Source organism: Eretmochelys imbricata, chromosome 14, assembly GCF_965152235.1.
Source record: "Eretmochelys imbricata isolate rEreImb1 chromosome 14, rEreImb1.hap1, whole genome shotgun sequence".
Lineage (NCBI taxonomy): Eukaryota > Metazoa > Chordata > Testudines > Cheloniidae > Eretmochelys > Eretmochelys imbricata.
In genome coordinates, this window is record NC_135585.1 from 53,565,229 (window position 1) to 53,584,090 (window position 18,862).

The window sequence follows — 18,862 nt, forward strand, 5'->3', positions numbered from 1 at the left end:
TGCACTTCGCAGGCGCAGATGTGAAAGTATGACTGAGAGGACAGATCTTCTTGAACACAGGCATCTGAGTGTTGAATAATTATTTTAATTACAAGTACAAGTAGTCACAGAGCTAGGCACATTAAATCTGTACAATAATCCCTGTATTGAGTTTGTATCGCTGATTGGTATATTAGCTTCCCCCCTATTTTAATGCTTGCAGTGGGTATTTCCATACTGGGATCGCCTGGAAGAGCCACCCAGCTAGGCTCAAATCCACCTTGATCCTCCCAGCCCTGGTCTCTACACAGCAGTTCAGGGCGCTCTGAAATAAACCTAGACAACATTGCAGCATCTTCTCCAGCCCAGCAGATGGCACCGAGTCAGGGGAAAAAATAAAAATAAACCAATACATAAGAGGAGACCAACAAAAATAAAGACTAGAGCTAGCTAGAAAAGCAGCATTTTGCCTTACAAAAGTTTTCACAGGGAAAAAAATATCCCCTTTCAAACATCCTAATGGAACAATTTAAGTGCAAAACTTCTTTCCCCACTTACATGTTTTTATTCATTCCCAATTTCTTCCACTTTGGAGACAGTGAGTGAGAAAGGGTTTGTATGGGTCTGTGAAGGGGGTAGTTTTTTAAGGTCGAGTAGCAGCCGTGTTAGTCTGTATTCGCAAAAAGAACAGAATTCCCAATTTATCTGAGCAATAGTCTCTAAGGTACCACAAGTACTCCTGTAGTTTTTTTAAGGAACATCTTCACTTTGAAAGGTTAATTGAACACAAAGCATTACTTTCGGAAACGCTCTTACTCGTTTCCGCCTGGCAAAAGTTGGAAGGCAGCCAGAAAGTGGAGAGAAGAATGAAAAAAAACTCCACAGTTCAAGACATTTACAAAATTCTGGAAAAGTTGGGCTTCCCCCTGAAATGGTTTTGATAATAAATTAAAAGAAAAAAAAACAACTTCAGAAAACGTAAAAGATGAACTCACTGAAAATGAAGTTTCATCCATTCATGTTCAACAAAGACATATTTTCTGACAAACTTTTCGTTAGAAAATACTCCATTGTCTCTAAGTGAGAAGGAGGGGAGACAGATTAAACAAAACAAGAGGTACCCCCCAGCCTGAAACTTTATGAGCAATGACTATGAGCAAATTACAACAGAAGGAAAAATAAGGTGCTTTTTTCTTTTATAGTTAGCTTATAGGAATGACTAAGTCATATCAAACTTCATAAAACAAAAGTAGTGAACAGCAAATCGTTAAAGAGGTGAACACTCCATGGCATCACCCGATTAATTTTCATGAGTTGTGAGACTTTCCACATTTCAATTATTTAGATTCAGCCTCCCATGGTCTGAACAGATGATGCAGCTACAAAATACCCAAACTAGGGGAAAATACACATCTTGTCCTCCACAAAAGTACTCGTAACTTGGCTTGCAAAGGAGTCCAAGGGGAATTAAACTCTTAAGCAACACTTAAAAAATGAACCTTGCAGCATCTAAAAACTCTACGTCTTAGGGTTTGACCACGTTGACCTTTGTACTTATCTAAGGCCACGTCTACACTGGCAAAACGAAGCGCTCTAACTTTCTGGCTCAGGGGTGTGAAAAAACACTGCCCCCCCCCCCCCGAATGCAGCAAGTTTGAGTGCTTTAAGGCTCCAGTGTGGACAGGCTCAGAGTGCCGGGAGCCACGCTTCCAGCTTCTCCGCCTGGAACTCGTAAAGAGGCCTCAATTAAAGTAAAAGGCATTTGCTCTGCCTAGGAGTTTGTAGGCTGGAACGCACTGGTGACGCATTGCTACTGGAGAGTACACAACCGGCTGCCTTCTCACGAGGGCAAACGCCGCTCCTCGGCATCTCCGCAGCCGCCTCTCTACCTGTTCTGCTAGCTCGCCTCGCTAGTTATCAACTTCTGGCACGCATGCCTGGCCTTCCCTTTCCAGTCTCAATGAGCCCAGCAAGGCCCTAACACTCTCAAACATACAGACATTTCGATTTCCATTTGAACCTGCCTCTCATTTCTGGCCCTCCTTAATTATCTTTTTGGCTCCACAACAGAGACTCTCCATCAAAGATGGAACAACTACGTTTTGATCCTGGAGACAACACACCCCAGTCGACCCTATGCAGGAGGTAGCTCTGAATGAGCATCAACAAAGGGCCTTTTGGTGAGTTCAGATCCCAGTCCCATTTAGCTTTAACTTACAACTTTGTTGCTCGGTGTCGGGAGACGGCATGAGCGAATGGAGCCTGGCTCTGCAACCGCCGAAGAAAACCCACAGCCTGGCTGCTTGTGTCTTGCCGCAGCTTCCTTCCCTTGGGAGGATGTTGTGTTTCACATCTCTGCTTGCTGTGGATTTTCTTACCCTGTTGCTATTTAAGATTGTTTCAATTGTGCTGCCTCCCCGCCCAGCCGGCCCAGCAGAGCTGCGGGTACGTCTACATTGCAAGCATAGGGTCTGGCTGCAATTAATGTAGACGTACACAAGCTAATTTTAATCTAGCTAGCACTGGAGCAATGATGCCGCAGCTGCGCAGGCTGGAACCCTGGGTAAAGACTTGGGTGGGTAGCGTAACCCCCACGTACCCTCATTGAGGTGTAGACACCCCCTGACAGACAGCAGCAGTGGAAGCTGGGAAGGGGTTTTATCCGTATCTACGGTATGGGGACATGGCGGCGGACTACGCTGGCATAGCCCCAGAGCATAGATATCTCCTACCATGGGAGAAGAGGGTTTTCCGTCACTGTAAGAACTCTGCCTTCCCAAGTGACGGTAGCGAGGGCAACTTAGCTGCGACTACACTGGGGGTTACATCGGCCTAACTACAGCATTCAGGAGTGAGTTTTAAGCTTTAAGTGTAGACCAGGTCTTAGTACACAACCAGGAACGAGAGGATTATGCAAGGGCCACAACACAGAGAAAATCAGAAGAGAGGCTTATTAAAAAAAAAAAACGACTGTCAAGCTCTATCAAGGATCTTCTTGAGCGATGTCTGGAGTGTAAGGCAGCTGGGTCTGGAGGCGTTTCCCCAGGCTTCGCCCTTCAGTCCCCTGGCATCGCGTCCTCCCTTCGCATCCCGTCGGGCTCGCTGCAGATCCAGTAGCGCTTCGTGGAGCACCACGACGAAGTGGCAAAGCCGTCGCTCAGGTATGCGCAGTCGCCTTCTCCTCTTACCGTAAACCTGCGACGGAGACGCCCTGGTGATTAGAGTCGGGCGGGGGCCAGGTATGGGCCCCGACAGAGGGGCACATCCAGTGAAACCCCTCAGGATCGCCCCCTTCCTGCATCACTCATTCCACTCGAACTCTTCCTGGCAAGAAGGGTGGGGAGGAAGAGACTAAAATGCTGATCTCCAGTAGGGTTAAGGAACTATCTTTTGTCCACACTGGCAATGCAAGACACCTTTTAACGTAGCTGGGTCACAAACGTGGTTATTTCTGCAGCATAGCTACGACCTCAGGGATTGTCCTGCCAGATTCCTCATCAGCAGCCACTGGCATTAACTCAGCATGGGCACTGGAGACTCTCTTCCTACTGTTTTTTGCTAGGGAGGAGGAGGAAGGGATAAGCTCCAGAAAGTTATTTAGGCACTGCTCCTCTGCTCAGCATTGCGAGGCCCAAGTGACTTAGGAGCCTGTGCAGTGGCAGATTAGCCACTGGGCCAATGAGGCCCTTGCCTAGGGGTCCCTGCAAATTGAGGCACCCCTGTGCCCTGCCCCACCTGCCCAACGTTCGTGCCAGGGAGCAGGGTCAGGGTGTGGGGGCTTCCCCTCACTCCCTAGCAGGAGCGCCAGGCGGGCGGAGCGAGGCAAGCCCCCGCGCCCTGACCTCATTTCCCCAGCAAGAGCGCTGGCGGGGCCGGGCGGGACTGCAGGCGGAAGGGGTGGGGAGGGGCCCCCACTTGATCTGGCCCAGGGCCCCACAAAACCTTAATCCGCCTCTGAGCCTAAGTCACTTCTGAAAGTGACTCATGTTCCTAAAATTATTTCGGCTTTGCAATGCTGAAGTACCTTTAAAATCTGGGCTTAAATCCCCACTGAACTTTTCAGAAAAATACCTGGGTCTTTCATTTCCACCTAAGCCGCGCATTAGAGGGTTGAAGCCTGGGGAAGGGCATGCAGCCTGCTGATCTGCTAGGTCAGCGATGGGGGATGAGCCCCAAAGACCCGGGGAAATGTCACAAAGGAGAAAAGTAACCCATGTTTTGGGAATAACTAATTTTTTTACCTGCCTGAATGCAGCCCTTTTCCCATTCGGAACCCAACAAAGTGACTAGCTAGAAAAGGACTCACAGGTTGTTGAACTGTTCGCCATTCACCCATTGCCAGAGCTGCGCCGATACTCGCTTCAGGCCAATCCAGTACTCAGAGGGGCCTTTGTATCGCATAATGAAGTTCTTAAAAAAAAAAAAAAAAAGCACCTTATTCATTATAGTCTGTAATGCTGTTGAAACGGTTAAGCTATTTTCAGTCACCGCTTCAAGGGGACCTGCTGCCTGAAACAAATCGCTTTCCTAGTGTAGATGGTCCCTGAATCTGCAGAGAATCTCAAACATTAGCGATGAACTGCACACTTCAGCTCCACCCCTGTTAACTCTGAAACCTAGTGACGGTGAACTCAACGTTAACTATTTTGCTGCTAAATGTTTTTATAGCGACATCCAGCTAACATGCTTACACTGTTGGGCACAGTGGCAAGTATCTGGTGGGAGGACTGCGGCGGATATTGGTGGGGGGACTGGGGCAGATAGCACTTGTCTGCAAGACTCAGACTTTAAGGCCAGAAGAAACCCTCATGATTATCTAGTCTGAACTCTGGCACATCACAGTCCACTGAACCTCACCCAGGCACTCTTGTAATAGACCCATAACCTCTGGCTGAGTTACTGAAGTCCTCAAATCATAATTTAAAGACTTCACGTTACAGAGAATCATTTACTCTAGTTTAAACGTGCAAATGTCCCATGCCCCATGCTGCAGAGGAAGGCAAGAAGACCTGCAGGGTCTCTGCCAATCTGACCCACAACGAAAATTCCTTCCCGACCCAATAGATGGTGATTATTTAGACCCTGAACAAGTGGGCAAGACCCACCAGCCAGACACTTGAGAAAGAATTCTCGGTAGTAACTCACAGCATTCCCCATCTAGTGTCCTCAGAGACGGAGTAAGATTTATTGGGACCCAAGTCCAAATTTATTTAAAAACCCTTTGCAAATCACCATTAAGAACTAGAGAAGTCCTATCAATGGCTATTAGCCAAGATGGTCAGGGACGCAAACGCAGGCTTGCGACCCTAAAGCTCTGACTGCCAGAAGCTGGAAGTGGAAGACAGAGGTGGGTCACTCCAGAAATTCTCTGTGCTGAACCCTACCCCTGAAGCTCTGGTAAGGGCCACCATCCGAGACACGACGCTAGGCTAGATGCACCATTGGTCTGACCCAGTATGGCCGTTCTAATGTTCTAATTAACACGGCTGGATTTTTTAAAATATATGAATATTTGTATCTATCTGAGTTGAGGGTTCAGCTGCCAGAGCTTTTGTTCCAGCTGATTTGTTCCTCACAAGAGCACTAGAAGGAACCCTGGGACAAGATCATACCAACATGCCGCTTGGTGTCTATACCCGTTTTATTTTTCGTTTTCCCTTACCAGGTCTTTCTGGGTGTCGATCTCAGCCAGGGAGGCATTGAGTGAAGAGCAGAGGCTCTGGCTGGAGTCCCAGATCCCCTCAGTATCAGAGAAATAATAGCATTTCCCTCGAAACCCGACCCAGCCATCCGGGCAGCAGGCAGTAGGGCGTTTTGCATTTAGCTGGGTTGGGGTGGAGACATGAGGCAGCTTGGATTCGGGTGGAGATTTCACTGAAGTTAAGAGAGTAACAGTGATAAGAGTGGTTTCAGAGTAGCAGCCGTGTTAGTCTGTATTCGCAAAAAGAAAAGGAGGACTTGTGGTACCTTAGAGACTAACCAATTTATTTGAGCATAAGCTTTCGTGAGCTACAGCTCACCTCATCGGATGCATCCACTGAATGCATCCGATGAAGTGAGCTGTAGCTCACGAAAGCTTATGCTCAAATAAATTGGTTAGTCTCTATGGTGCCACAAGTCCTCCTTTTCTTTTAGTGATAAGAGATTTTGCTTTTCCTAAACTCAAGGGAGGAAGCTGGAGGAAGCTGATAAACATGCCACCTTGTGGATCGTGGGTAGCACCTTTCTGTGCCGACAAATCGATTAACATTGAAATGGGTCACGTACCAGGTGCAAGCCCAGATTTGCCGGTTTAAAGGCGCTTTGGTTGTTTGCTCAAGGCTGACTTGTCCTCTGGTCTAGTACAGTTGTCTGCCGTCCTCTTCCGGCAGCCCTTCTGCGCAGCTGCCGGACGTTTCAGAAGCTTTCAGGGCCAGATCTGCACAAACACTCAGCTCCCACTGACACACCAAAAGGAGCCGCTGGATTTTCAAAAGGGCTCGGCCCGTTGGGTCCTGAACATCTGGCCCGGAGCATTTTAAAATCTGATCCCAGGAGTCTCCTAAGCCTTCCCGTGGAGGGACCGTCCCCACGAGCTAGGGAAACACTTCCAGCCAGAAGGGCTGTTTTAAGCTAGCTTCTCTGTGGAAAGTATTGGGGGGGGGGTAACCAAAGGGACCAGCAGAGGCGGTTGCCGGAAGCATCGCATACATGTAATTTCAAGCCAAAACAGACTTGGTAACTGCAGCTGCTGGCTGGCGAGGAAGGATGCGAGTCACCCGGCTTCCCTGTACCCTGGGCTGCCAGCCCCGTCTCGTTTCCCTGCTCTGGGTGTCACCGAGTGGGGCTCGGCGGGAGCGCTTGCTGCTGGTGCCTTTCGCAGGCATGTCCCTCTCAGCCATGCACCCCGACAGAAATCTGAGTGGGGGCATATGACCCCACATGCCTCCCCACCTCACGCCCCCTAGGAGAGAGCCTGTGGCTGGGGAATGGGCAGTTGTCAGGGTTCCCTCCCCACTCTGAACTCTGGGGTACAGATATGGGGACCCACATGAAAGACCCCCTAAGCTTATATTCCACCAGCTTAGGTTAAAAACTTCCCCAAGGCACAAATTCCTTTCCCTGTCCTTGGACAGTATTGCTGCCATCACCAAGTGATTCACACAAACATTCAGGGAGGGGCCACTTGGAGCTCTAGCCCCCCAAAATATCCCCTCCAAGGCCTGTCACCCCCTTTCCTGGGGAGGCTTGAGAATAATATACCAACCAATATGGTAACAAGGTGAGCACAGACCAGACCCTTGGGTTTTTAGGACACTAAAACCAATCAGGTTCTTAAAAGAAGAACTTTATTAAAAAAAAAAAAAGTAAAAAGCACCTCTGTAAAATCAGGGTGGAAGGTGATTTTACAGGGTAATAAAAAGATTTAAAACACAGAGGATTCCCCTCTGGGCTCAACTTCAAAGTTACAAAACCGGAATAAACCTCCCACTTAGCATAGAGAAAATTCACAAGCTAAAACAAAAGATACTCTAATGCATTTCCTCGCTATTACAATTTCTGTAATTTAATTCAGGATCTTTTTAGGAGATGTTTTTTCCTGCTCTGGTCCCTCTCTCTGTCCGAGAGGGCACACAACAAAAGAGCATAAACAAAAACCTCCACCCGTCCAGATTTGAAAGTATCTTCTTTCCCCATTGGTCCTTCTGGTCAGCTGCCAACTAGGTTAATGGAAATGATTAACCCCTTACGGGTAAGTGATTCTGTACCTCTGGCCAGGAGGGATTTGATGTTACATAAAGGTTGTTACCCTTCCCTTTCTATTTATGACAGCAGTGAAGGCTGACAACTCACCGGACAAAAGTATCATGGGAACAGCAACAATCACAACAACGACTGTGAGTACAACACCGACAATCAGGGGGACTTTCCACCCAACTGGTTTCCTGTGTCTAAGGTGAAGCAAGTCACCTGAAAGAGAACAAAACCCGTTCATGGTACCAGATGGCATTTATCTTGCCAGAGGCCAGGTAGCATTCCATTAGCTGGCCCATCGCCAGGACAACTGGCTTCCCAGGTGGGGAACAGATGGTAAAGTATTAATGCTGCTGAGAAAGTGCCCCTGGTACGGTGCCCCTCGCAGTCTGACACCCAAAGGTCGGTGCTTCCACATTTAATGGAACCAGGTTCATGTACGGTTGCCAACCCTCCAGGATTGGCCTGGAGTCTCCTGGAATCACCATCAATCTCCCAGTGACTATTGAAGCAATCAGAGAGATTTAATAGGATATTTGAAAAAAACCTACATTACATCATGTGTGTGTGTGTGTGGGGGGGACGGACTCCCAGAATAGCTTCAGTCAGAGTTGGCAACCCTAGGTTCGTGGAAGGCAGCGGAAAACTCTGGAGAAATCCCAAGGGGTCACTGACTTTGCACTTCCACAGCTCCTTCCCTCCAATGCTCACAGCCCTCTGCCATCACGGAGCTTATCTGCTTACCTGCTAGGCGGTATCGCCACCACTTCACAGATAGGGAAACCGAGGCAGAGAGAGGGGCGGCTTGCTCTGGATCACAATAAGCCAGCAGCAGATGCATGACTCCAAGTCTTGTGAATTAGCCACAAGACTTTCCTTCTGCACGGTTTCCTTTTAGCTTCCCTAAGGTGCCTCATCTGACTATTTCTCAAGTTAGTTCCATCCAGCCAAAATAATTAAGCCACCAAAACTTCAGCAAAAAAAAAGGGCATTTTCCTTCCCTTCTCCCACATCCACAGGATCCTCAGAAAGGAGATGAGCCCGCTCCCAGTTTTGGGGCTGCACTGATCACTCTTTATCGGTCCAGACTAGTCAAAATAGGACTGAGAGTCAAGCAATCTGAGCCCGCCACAGACTCCATATCACCTTTGGCAAATCACTAACTTGCCTTTGAAACACTGACTCCAAGTGCTCTAGGAATTTAAACCCCATTTAAAAACCAACTTCACTTCGATACGGAGCAGCCTAAATTTCACTGGGGAGGGGGGGATCAATGACATTTAGGCTCCTAAGTCTTCAAACTTCCTTTTGAAAGTGAGGAAGCTTTAAAAGTTTTCCTCCTCACCTCTCCAGGTCCTCAGTTTCCCCATTTTTGGTAAGGTGGGGACGATCCCTACCTCACCACGTGGGTGGTCAGCATTATTTCTGGCTGTTTGTAAGGGCTGCAAAGACCCCTGGATGGAGGGGGCCGTTGTACTGTTTGAATAAATGACTGTGTCCGTTCAATGAAAACTGTTTTGGGCAGAAGTTAACGGTTTCTTTGAAATCCCTTCAATCATGGAACGGAATGCTAGACCAACGTCAAAATATTCCTGATGGAAGCATTTCAGAGGCCCTGGAGGATGAAGCCACAGGAGCAGGTGTGCATTTACTGTATGTCTACAGAAACCTATGTTTGCATAAACAAGCAATCCAGTTCCCCTCCTGCCCGGCACATAGCTAGTCTCAGCAATGCCCACTGTGGGATTCTGGGTGAAACAGGTGCAGCAATGGAAAACTTGGCTCAGTTGTCCTTAGCATAAAGCAGAGCGAGAAAGAACAAACCCAAGCAGTCATATGAACACTATGCAAGTGGAACACGGTCTGTTGGCAGGCGGGATCGAACCTGGAACCAGTGAAGCTCAGTGTATGAGCCTCTACTGCGTGAACTAAAAGCCACATACTTCTTAGCTAAGACTGTAGCAGACTCATTGATCTTTAGATGCCACTAGACAGGGGACAGGGCACGACACCAAACAGACCTGGGTCACACCAGGCCACAAAATCCCACCATACAACCATCGTCTCATGTCTGTGCTTGGAAAACACCAGCTGCGCCTACGAACCAGGGGGCCTGCGTGTAGAAGCTTGGGACCCAGGACTCTTGATGCCAACCCCCAGAAGGCAGCATAGGTAGGGTTGCCAATTTTGTAATATTTAAGAAACAGACAGTCTAGCAGGTATGCCAGAACCTTCCCCCCACCCCGCCTCTTCCCCCCGAGGCCCCGCCCCTGCCCCGACTCTTCGCCCAAAGCTGCACCTCTTCCCCCGAGGCCCCGCCCCTGCCCCGACTCTTCGCCCAAAGCTGCACCTCTTCCCCCGAGGCCCCGCCCCTGCCCCGACTCTTCGCCCAAAGCTGCACCTCTTCCCCCGAGGCCCCGCCCCTGCCCCGACTCTTCGCCCAAAGCTGCACCTCTTCCCCCGAGGCCCCGCCCCTGCCCCGACTCTTCGCCCAAAGCTGCACCTCTTCCCCCGAGGCCCCGCCCCTGCCCCGACTCTTCGCCCAAAGCTGCACCTCTTCCCCCGAGGCCCCGCCCCTGCCCTGACTCTTCGCCCAAAGCTGCACCTCTTCCCCCGAGGCCCCGCCCCTGCCCTGACTCTTCGCCCAAAGCTGCACCTCTTCCCCCGAGGCCCCGCCCCTGCCCCGACTCTTCGCCCAAAGCTGCACCTCTTCCCCCGAGGCCCCGCCCCTGCCCCGACTCTTCGCCCAAAGCTGCACCTCTTCCCCCGAGGCCCCGCCCCTGCCCTGACTCTTCGCCCAAAGCTGCACCTCTTCCCCCGAGGCCCCGCCCCTGCCCTGACTCTTCGCCCAAAGCTGCACCTCTTCCCCCGGGGCCCCGCCCCTGCCCTGACTCTTCCCTCCCAAAGCCCCGCCCCCCATTTGCTCCTCTTTCCCTCCTCCCTCCTTGCTTGCTGCTTATTCCCCCTTCTCCCCTTCCTGGGTCGGGAGGAATTCGCCTGCGGAGCCAGGGCTGGGAGCTGCAGCCGCCCGACGCAGGTAGGAGGTGACCCCGGCTGAGTAGGGGCTGGCACGGGTGATGACCTGGCACCGCCCTGCCTCCCCCACCAGCAGTAACCGGACTTTGCATGGCCGGTCAGTAGATCTGACCAGACATTGTCAGGTCCCCTTCTCAACTGGACTTTCCAGTTGAAAACCAGGCACCTGGACACCCTAAGTATAGATGTAGCCCCCAGGCTGTTCCTACTCAGTCAAGCGTTAGTTACCTTGTCTTCCATTGAGCGACTGCTCTAAAGCCATGGGATCCACGCCTTTTGTCACCTCTCCTCTCTCACCGAGACAGATGAACGCTGGGGTGTGGGCGCTGGGCTCCGACCAGTTCCTCTCTAGCTGCAATTCGGTCCAGTCCGGAGGCAGCAATCAACTTCAGAGATCCCAGCGCCGGATCCTCTCCCCTTGGCAGAGACTGGACCAAACTGAAATCAAGAGACAGAAACAGTCCCGATTTTCAAGGGTTGGCTGTTTGTCTGTACCCTTAGTTCCTTCCCCAGCCGGGCCGCACACCCAGAGGCGTTAACAGTGTAACGAACGACCTCACGTTTCCTCAGAAACCTGGCCCACCTCCCCGCCACCGCACAGCAAAGGGCTTTAGAAAGTAAAATGGACAGACAGAGATTACACACGGGAATTTATTCACCCACCACAACTGGAAAAGAAGAGAACTGCCCCTGTCCAAAGTCCAACTAAAGGGGAATTTTCCAGGAAGCCAGTTCCCATGTGGAAATTTAGCTGGAATGCCCCCTCCTCTTCAGGAAAGTGACACAGAAAAAGCAACCACATGCAACCAGAGATATATTTACAGTAGATGCTGCTTAATAACAACCCTCACTACGTTTTGCCTGGAACCAATACTGTCCAGTTGACTATAAAGGTAACCGGTCTGGCTATTGGCAACCGGCTTGACAGTTTAGAAAAAAAAAAAAAATCCCTAGCATCTCCACTCTCCAGGGAAAACCCCTGCTTGCAGGCAGGTTTGCGGGGCTGGAGCCAGAGAAATCACGTCCTAGCCGTTCCTTTCCTGGCTACAGCACCACAATCCTGACTTCTGCTGATCCCGCAGCATCGGATAACGGCAACTTTCAGGCATCCACCAGCAGCTTGCGAACAAGCGGAATGTGCTGGATTGCTAATCTGTGGGCCTGTCTATATTAGAAAGGTTGTAGCAGTGTAACTAACTCAGTTTTAACACTGATCTTCTCATGATCCTAGTGAAAATTCCTAACGTAGATGTAGATTTAAACCAATTGAAGGAAGACAAACCATTGAAGGGCCGGGAGCAGCAGAGATGTGAGGTAAAAGTTAAAAGTGAGGGGGCCACAGGCTCCCGAACTGTGGCCCCGCCCCCCTGCTGTGCCCCCCAAAGGCCCCGCCCCCACACCACCCTTTCTCCCTGAGCCCCCGCCCTGCCATTGCCTAGTTTCATGGAAGCCCCGCCCCTTCCCAAGATTCTGCCCCCGTGCTGCGCATTCCCACTGAGACCCCGCCCCTTCCCCCGAGACCCCGCCCCCACCCCGCATCTTCCCCTGGGGCCTTGCTCCTGCATCGTCTCCCCAAGAATAGGCCCGCTCTTCTGCCCCACCCCCGTTGCTTGCTCTTACGGCCATAGGCGCCAACTTCCACTGTTCCCGGTGGGTGCTCGACCCCACCCCCGCCCCTGCACCACCCTCGCCCCGCCCCCATTCCACCCCTTCCCCAAATTCCCTGCCCCTGCCCCGCCTCTTCTCCGCCTCCTCCCCCGAGCGCGCCACGTCCCCACTCCTCCCTCCTGGAAAGTCCTAAGTGCCACCAAACAGCTGTTTGGCGGCGGGATGCGCTGGGAGGTAGGTGGAGGAGCAGGGATGCGGCATGCTCGGGCGGGGGGGGAAAGTGAGGTGGGGGGAGCTTGGCTGCCGGTGGGTGCTCCAGCCCCGGAGCACCCACGGAGTCTGCACCTATGCTTACAGCCAGTAAAAAGGGGGAGGGGGACATGGCCCCCGGACCCCCCCTTCCAGTGACTCTGGCATCTACATTAGGTATTTGCCTCAGCGTAACGAGATTGATTTTTAAAGTCAATTTAGTGTAACTATGGCATCCTCGTGGCCAAGATGGAGGCCGCTGTGCAGGCAGCTCCGGCCAAGAACAGGTGCTTCCAGGAACGCAGCCGGGAAACTCCCTGTCACCCCGTGGGCACCTGTTCCACACCCCTGGAGTAAAGACACCACACATCCAGAGCAGTCCAATGACTACAGGAAAGGGAAACATTTATTTACAGAGGGATGAATGGAGAAAAACAGGGTTACATCCAACACAAGGCCCCACAGGCCCATGGTACCAGCGGTCTGAAAGGCCAGGCACCGAGCAATGTGTCCGCTGAGAGTTCAGGAGATCCGGGCACAGTTCCAGTCCAGAGGTGAGTCTTGGGTGCTCCCAGTCACCTCCGGCGCAGTGAACTTTCCCCAGACCCCAACAAACCCCTCCGGTGCCCTCTTCTGCAGCTCTCTGCAAAGCCGCACAGAGCAACCACCTCCCCACTTAACTAGCTAACAGCCTCCCTCCTTATTCCCAATGCAAGGTCACATGCTTCAGCACTCATGGTCCCACACGGCTCGGGGCAGCAGGGATCCTGGGTCCAGCGCCGGTTTGTCCTTCTCGGGCGATTCCTCCCTGGCACGGCGCTCCTTCTGGCTCCCGTCTTGGGGTGTCCCCGGTCAGCCGCTCTGTCCCTTCCGGGCTTTGGGCAGGTTCTCGGCTGCTTCGCTACGTGAGGGCCTGCTCGCTTGGAGCTCTCTTGTCCGGAGCTCCAGACACGCACACCCTGTCGCTTCCCCTTTCCCCATCCCAGAACAACCCGCCCTTCCGCTGCCTCAGGACAAGGTTGTAAAAGGGGCCAGGCTCTCTGAACCCCAATGGGGTTACATGAGTTACAGGGGTGCAGCTTAAAGGTGGCACCTTCACCCTAGCTCCCCTAGCGCTTCATTGGGGTCAGCGCTGACTGCCAGAGGAGAGCGCCCCCTACTGAGCCCCCAGCCCCGCTCCTTGTAGCACAGCGCCCCCTAGCGCCGCACTGGTGCATTGGGGTCAGCGCTGACTGCCGGGGAGAGCGCCCCCTACTGAGCCCCCAGCCCCGCTCCTTGTAGCACAGCGCCCCCTAGCGCTGCACTGGTGCATTGGGGTCAGCGCTGACTGCCAGGGAGAGCGCCCCCTACTGAGCCCCCACCCCCACTCCTTGTAGCACAGCGCCCCCTAGCGCCGCACTGGTGCATTGGGGTCAGCGCTGACTGCCGGGGAGAGCGCCCCCTACTGAGCCCCCAGCCCCGCTCCTTGTAGCACAGCGCCCCCTAGCGCCGCACTGGTGCATTGGGGTCAGCGCTGACTGCCAGGGAGAGCGCCCCCTACTGAGCCCCCACCCCCACTCCTTGTAGCACAGCGCCCCCTAGTGCCGCACTGGTGCATTGGGGTCAGCGCTGACTGCCGGGGAGAGCGCCCCCTACTGAGCCCCCAGCCCCGCTCCTTGTAGCACAGCGCCCCCTAGCGCCGCACTGGTGCATTGGGGTCAGCGCTGACTGCCGGGGAGAGCGCCCCCTACTGAGCCCCCAGCCCCGCTCCTTGTAGCACAGCGCCCCCTAGCGCCGCACTGGTGCATTGGGGTCAGCGCTGACTGCCAGGGAGAGCGCCCCCTACTGAGCCCCCACCCCCACTCCTTGTAGCACAGCGCCCCCTAGCGCCGCACTGGTGCATTGGGGTCAGCGCTGACTGCCAGGGAGAGCACCCCCTAGTGAGCCCCCAGCCCCGCTCCTTGTAGCACAGCGCCCCCTAGTGCCGCACTGGTGCATTGGGGTCAGCGCTGACTGCCGGGGAGAGCGCCCCCTACTGAGCCCCCAGCCCCGCTCCTTGTAGCACAGCGCCCCCTAGCGCCGCACTGGTGCATTGGGGTCAGCGCTGACTGCCAGGGGAGAGCGCCCCCTACTGAGCCCCCAGCCCCGCTCCCTGAAGCACAGCGCCCCCTAGCCAGGTGCTGACACTCACTGCAAGGGGAGAGCGCCCCCTCCTGGTCCTCAGCAGCCAGTACAGAGGAGAGGCAAGGAAGAAAGCAGTCAAGTGTGCCCAGGAGTTGCTCGCTGGGGGCAGGGGGGTGGAGAGGAGGAAGAAGGGGGAAGGGCTTGCCTTCCCTTGAAAGTTGATTCCAATGCTGCTGCTCCGATGCGAATGCCAAGCGTTCACACAGGCAGCAGCTCATCCGGAGCAGTGGTGCCGGAGTCAAGTCATTCCACGGGGAGACCATCCCGAGAGGGAAACAATCATCGGGGCGGTGACCTGCAGTTTTCCACCCTCACAAGTGTGTGTGGGGGGGGTCCAGCCTGGAGCACCGCCCCCCACTCCTGCCGGCCCCGCCTGCCCAGTGCCACGCGGAGGGCCCCCAATCCACTGTCCCAACTCCGTGCACAAGTAAACCCAACAATCACGGCTGCAGAGGGGAAGCTGCCCCCCCCATACCCCCCCACCCCAGTGCAGCTGAGCACCGAGACAGCCAAACGTGGAGTTGCATCAGGAAACTAATGCAATAAACTCACCTCCCAGGACGCTGTGGCAGGAGCTGCCCTGGCAGGTGGAGGAAGCGAAAACGAAAGCAGCGACTTTATCCAGCTGCGATGTAAACAACCCCGCTCCGCCCAGTCCCTTCTCCCTCTCTCCAGCCCAAGGCTTGAAGCGACTCCCCTGGTCTCAAACTAGAATCTTTTCCAGCTAACCCCCCCCCGCACACACACACGCCCGCAGCTTCTGCTTTATTTGCTCCTAAGGGGGATAAGCTGCTTTGCTTGTGTCCAGCTCCTTGCACGCAACAAAGGCCCTTGCATCCTCCATTCCTCCAGCACCCCCCTCTGTTGCACAGACCCCACCTGCAGCTGCCCCGCCCTGCCTCATGCCAGGGGCTCTGTGTGCCCCCCAGATCCCCATGCCAATAGACCGGGGGTTCCCCTTTCTCCCCCCAGCCCAAAGGCTCTGTGTGCCCCCCCAGATCCTCATGTCCCTAGACCAGGGTACCCCTTTCTCCCCCCAACCCAAAGGCTCGCTGTGCCACCCTCACAATCCCCTCTCCAATGATATCAGCTCTGTGTCACCCCCTCCCATTGCCAGGGCCTCTGTTCACCCCTATTCCTACCCCCATCTGTGTGTCCCTCCATGCCAGGAGGTCTCTGTCCCCCACATGCCCCCCTCCCCCATATCACTCTCTCACCTTCTCACCATCATGGCAGGTTCTTTGTGCATTCCCCCTCCCCCCCCCCAAGCTCCCTCCTCAGGTTTGCAAAGATTGGTGTCCAAAAATGCCCCCAGCTGACACAGTGAGGTCTGCCTGAGTTTGCAGAGAGCCTGCTCTGGAAGGCCACAGGCAGCTGGTAACAGCAGATGCCTGAACACTGCTGTGAAGAGCAGGGAGTCCAGGGGAAACCCCTAAAACAATCCAGCACAGAGCTCTGCTGGGATGCTAGCAGCTGGCCCTTCCGTCCTCACACAGAGACCTCTGCAGGGTTTTAAAAAACTCCTCTCCTCCCCCTTGATGGCATGGTGCATATGGAAGACCAATTGTAGGAGGGGTGGCGGTAGGAAGGGTTCCCACTGCCTTTGGTCTTCACTCTGATCAGTGTCTCCCTACCCACTGCACCCTGTTTTTGAGTGGGCTGGGTTCAGAGAAGAAGGTGGGGAACACAACTCCAGCAGGGGGCTCTGTGCGGGGAGGGATCCCGCATGCCAACAGGGGGCCCACAGAAAAATCACTAGAGGGTGCCAAGGTTTGTTGCTGACGGAGGGGCCGCCTACGATATATGTAGGCAACAGCCTGTCGCATGGAAAATGGCCCTGTGTGGGCCTCAGTTTCCCCTTACTTACACCAGTGGACATCAGATTTATCTGGTCTTCCCCCCAGATTAGTAGGGCTCTAGCCATAGGGTTCCCCTTATCAGATTATCTGAACACCTCACAATCTTTAATAATAATAATAATTAATAATTAATACCTAGCTTGTATCTTGCGCTTTTCATAAAGCAGATCACCTAGCACTTTACAAAAATCATTAGTGCCATTTCACAGATGGGGAAACTGAGGCACGGGGGGGAAGCAATTTACCCCCTCTCCCCCCACTCACCCAGCAGCAGAGCTTGGAATAGACAGGCTCGAAAGCTTGTTTCTCTCCCCAGCAGAAGTTGGTCCAATAAAAGATATCTCACCCACTGTGAATATCCTTGGACTGACACGGCTCCAACACTGCTCAAATTCTGCACCGTCACATATGGGTGACTCACGATTTTCTGTGACTGGCTGTTCCGTCCCCTGATAAATCACAGGGCTGACTCAGTGGAGATGACTCAGGAGGGATGTAGGATCAGCACAGGATAAACATTCAGACAAACAGGCCATGTGGTGCCAGACCCAGCCTTGTGCCTGCTTGAAACTCAGGGCATGTCTACACAGCAACTGGACACCTGCGGCTGGCCCGTGCCACTTGACTTGGGCTTGCAGGGCTGTTTCATTGCTGTGTAGACATCTGGGCTAAGCCCGGAGTTCGGACTCTGGGACCCGATCGGGTGGGAGGGTCCCAGAGCCAGAGCCCAGAAATCTACACAAAAATGAAACAGCCACGAAAGCCTGAATCAGCTGGCATGGACCAGCCATGGGTTTTCCTTTGCTGTGTAGACGTATACTTACTGGCCTCTGGACCAGCGGCTCTCAGCCTCCCCAGACAACTGTACCTCTTTCAGGAGGCTGATTTGTCTGGCATCCCTCCCAAGTTTCAGCTCACTTAAAAATGACTCGCTTATGAAATCAGACATAACAATACAAAAGTGTCACAGCCATTGTTACTGAAAATTTGCTTCCTTTCTCATTTGTATCATATAATTATAAATCAATCGGGATATAAATATTGTACTTACCTGTCCGTGTGTAGTCTATAGAGCAATGTAAACAAGTCATCCTCTGTCTGAAATTTCAGTTTGTGCTCGTGCTTTTTCTGTAGCCTGTTATAAAACTCGACAAAGATCTAGATGAGTTGATGTGCCCCCTGGAAGACCTCTGCGTACCTCCAGAGTACATACATGTACCCCTGGTTGAGAACCACGGCTCTAGGCAAGCACCAGTAATCCCATGGGCTGTGGTATACGAATTTACACAGCCTAGACTAGAGGGAGGGATTATTGGGGTCCAGGGCAGCACAGACACACAGCAATCATAGAATCATAGAATATCAGCATTGGAAGGGACCCCTGAAGGTCATCTAGTCCAACCCCCTGCTCGAAGCAGGACCAATTCCCAGTTAAATCATCCCAGCCAGGGCTTTGTCAAGCCTGACCTTAAAAACCTCTAAGGAAGGAGATTCTACCACCTCCCTAGGTAACGCATTCCAGTGTTTCACCACCCTCTTAGTGAAAAAGTTTTTCCTAATATCCAATCTAAACCTCCCCCACTGCAACTTGAGACCATTACTCCTCGTTCTGTCATCTGCTACCATTGAGAACAGTCTAGAGCCATCCTCTTTGGAATCCCCTTTCAGGTAGTTGAAAGCAGCTATCAAATCCCCCCTCATTCTTCTCTTCTGCAGGCTAAACAATCCCAGCTCCCTCAGCCTCTCCTCATAACTCATGTGTTCTAGACCCCTAATCATTTTTGTTGCCCTTCGCTGGACTCTCTCCAATTTATCCACATCCTTCTTGTAGTGTGGGGCCCAAAACTGGACACAGTACTCCAGATGAGGCCTCACCAATGTCGAATAGAGGGGAACGATCACGTCCCTCGATCTGCTCGCTATGCCCCTACGTATACATCCCAAAATGCCATTGGCCTTCTTGGCAACAAGGGCACACTGCTGACTCATATCCAGCTTCTCGTCCACTGTCACCCCTAGGTCCTTTTCCGCAGAACTGCTGCCTAGCCATTCGGTCCCTAGTCTGTAGCGGTGGTAACAACCTTGCTTCTCTTTCTGAATGCACCTATTGCCTTTATCCTTTTCCTCCCAGCTCTACGTTCTCCTGCCATCTGACACCCCGCTAGCCTTCTAACCACCCAATTTATGCCTTAACGACAATGCTCCAAATTCTGCATTCAGTCCCAGCTGTATGA

At 52.9% G+C, this 18,862-nt stretch overlaps 1 protein-coding gene across 3 annotated transcripts; it reads right to left on the reverse strand.

Annotated features, from left to right (window-relative positions):
* Positions 1-65: 65 nt before the first annotated feature.
* LOC144273960 (C-type lectin domain family 2 member B-like) lies at positions 66-16,990 on the reverse strand. Of its 3 annotated transcripts, none has more exons than XM_077832688.1 (6): positions 16,893-16,990; positions 10,978-11,187; positions 7,813-7,929; positions 5,642-5,853; positions 4,286-4,389; positions 66-3,174 (listed from the first exon to the last, which is right to left on the reverse strand). In XM_077832688.1, the coding sequence occupies exons 2-6, from the start codon at positions 11,009-11,011 to the stop codon at positions 3,036-3,038; spliced, it is 606 nt and encodes a 201-aa protein (XP_077688814.1). In that variant the 5' UTR covers positions 11,012-11,187; positions 16,893-16,990; the 3' UTR covers positions 66-3,035. The 3 variants fall into 3 exon arrangements, with proteins under 3 accessions (XP_077688814.1, XP_077688813.1, XP_077688816.1); XM_077832687.1 differs by lacking the exon at positions 16,893-16,990 and adding an exon at positions 15,322-15,421; XM_077832690.1 differs by lacking the exon at positions 16,893-16,990 and adding an exon at positions 15,322-15,421 and having other exon boundaries at positions 3,174-3,303.
* Between the last annotated feature and the right edge of the window lie 1,872 nt (positions 16,991-18,862).

Coding starts and splice junctions, on each gene's coding strand:
- LOC144273960 (XM_077832688.1), bottom strand. CDS start 11,011: ATGGCTTTAGAGCAGTCGCTCAATGGAAGACAAG. Junction 7,930..10,977: donor GTCGCTCAATGGAAGACAAG/GTAACTAACGCT, acceptor GTTCTCTTTCAG/GTGACTTGCTTCACCTTAGA. Junction 3,175..4,285: donor GGCGAACAGTTCAACAACCT/GTGAGTCCTTTT, acceptor TCTCCGTCGCAG/GTTTACGGTAAGAGGAGAAG.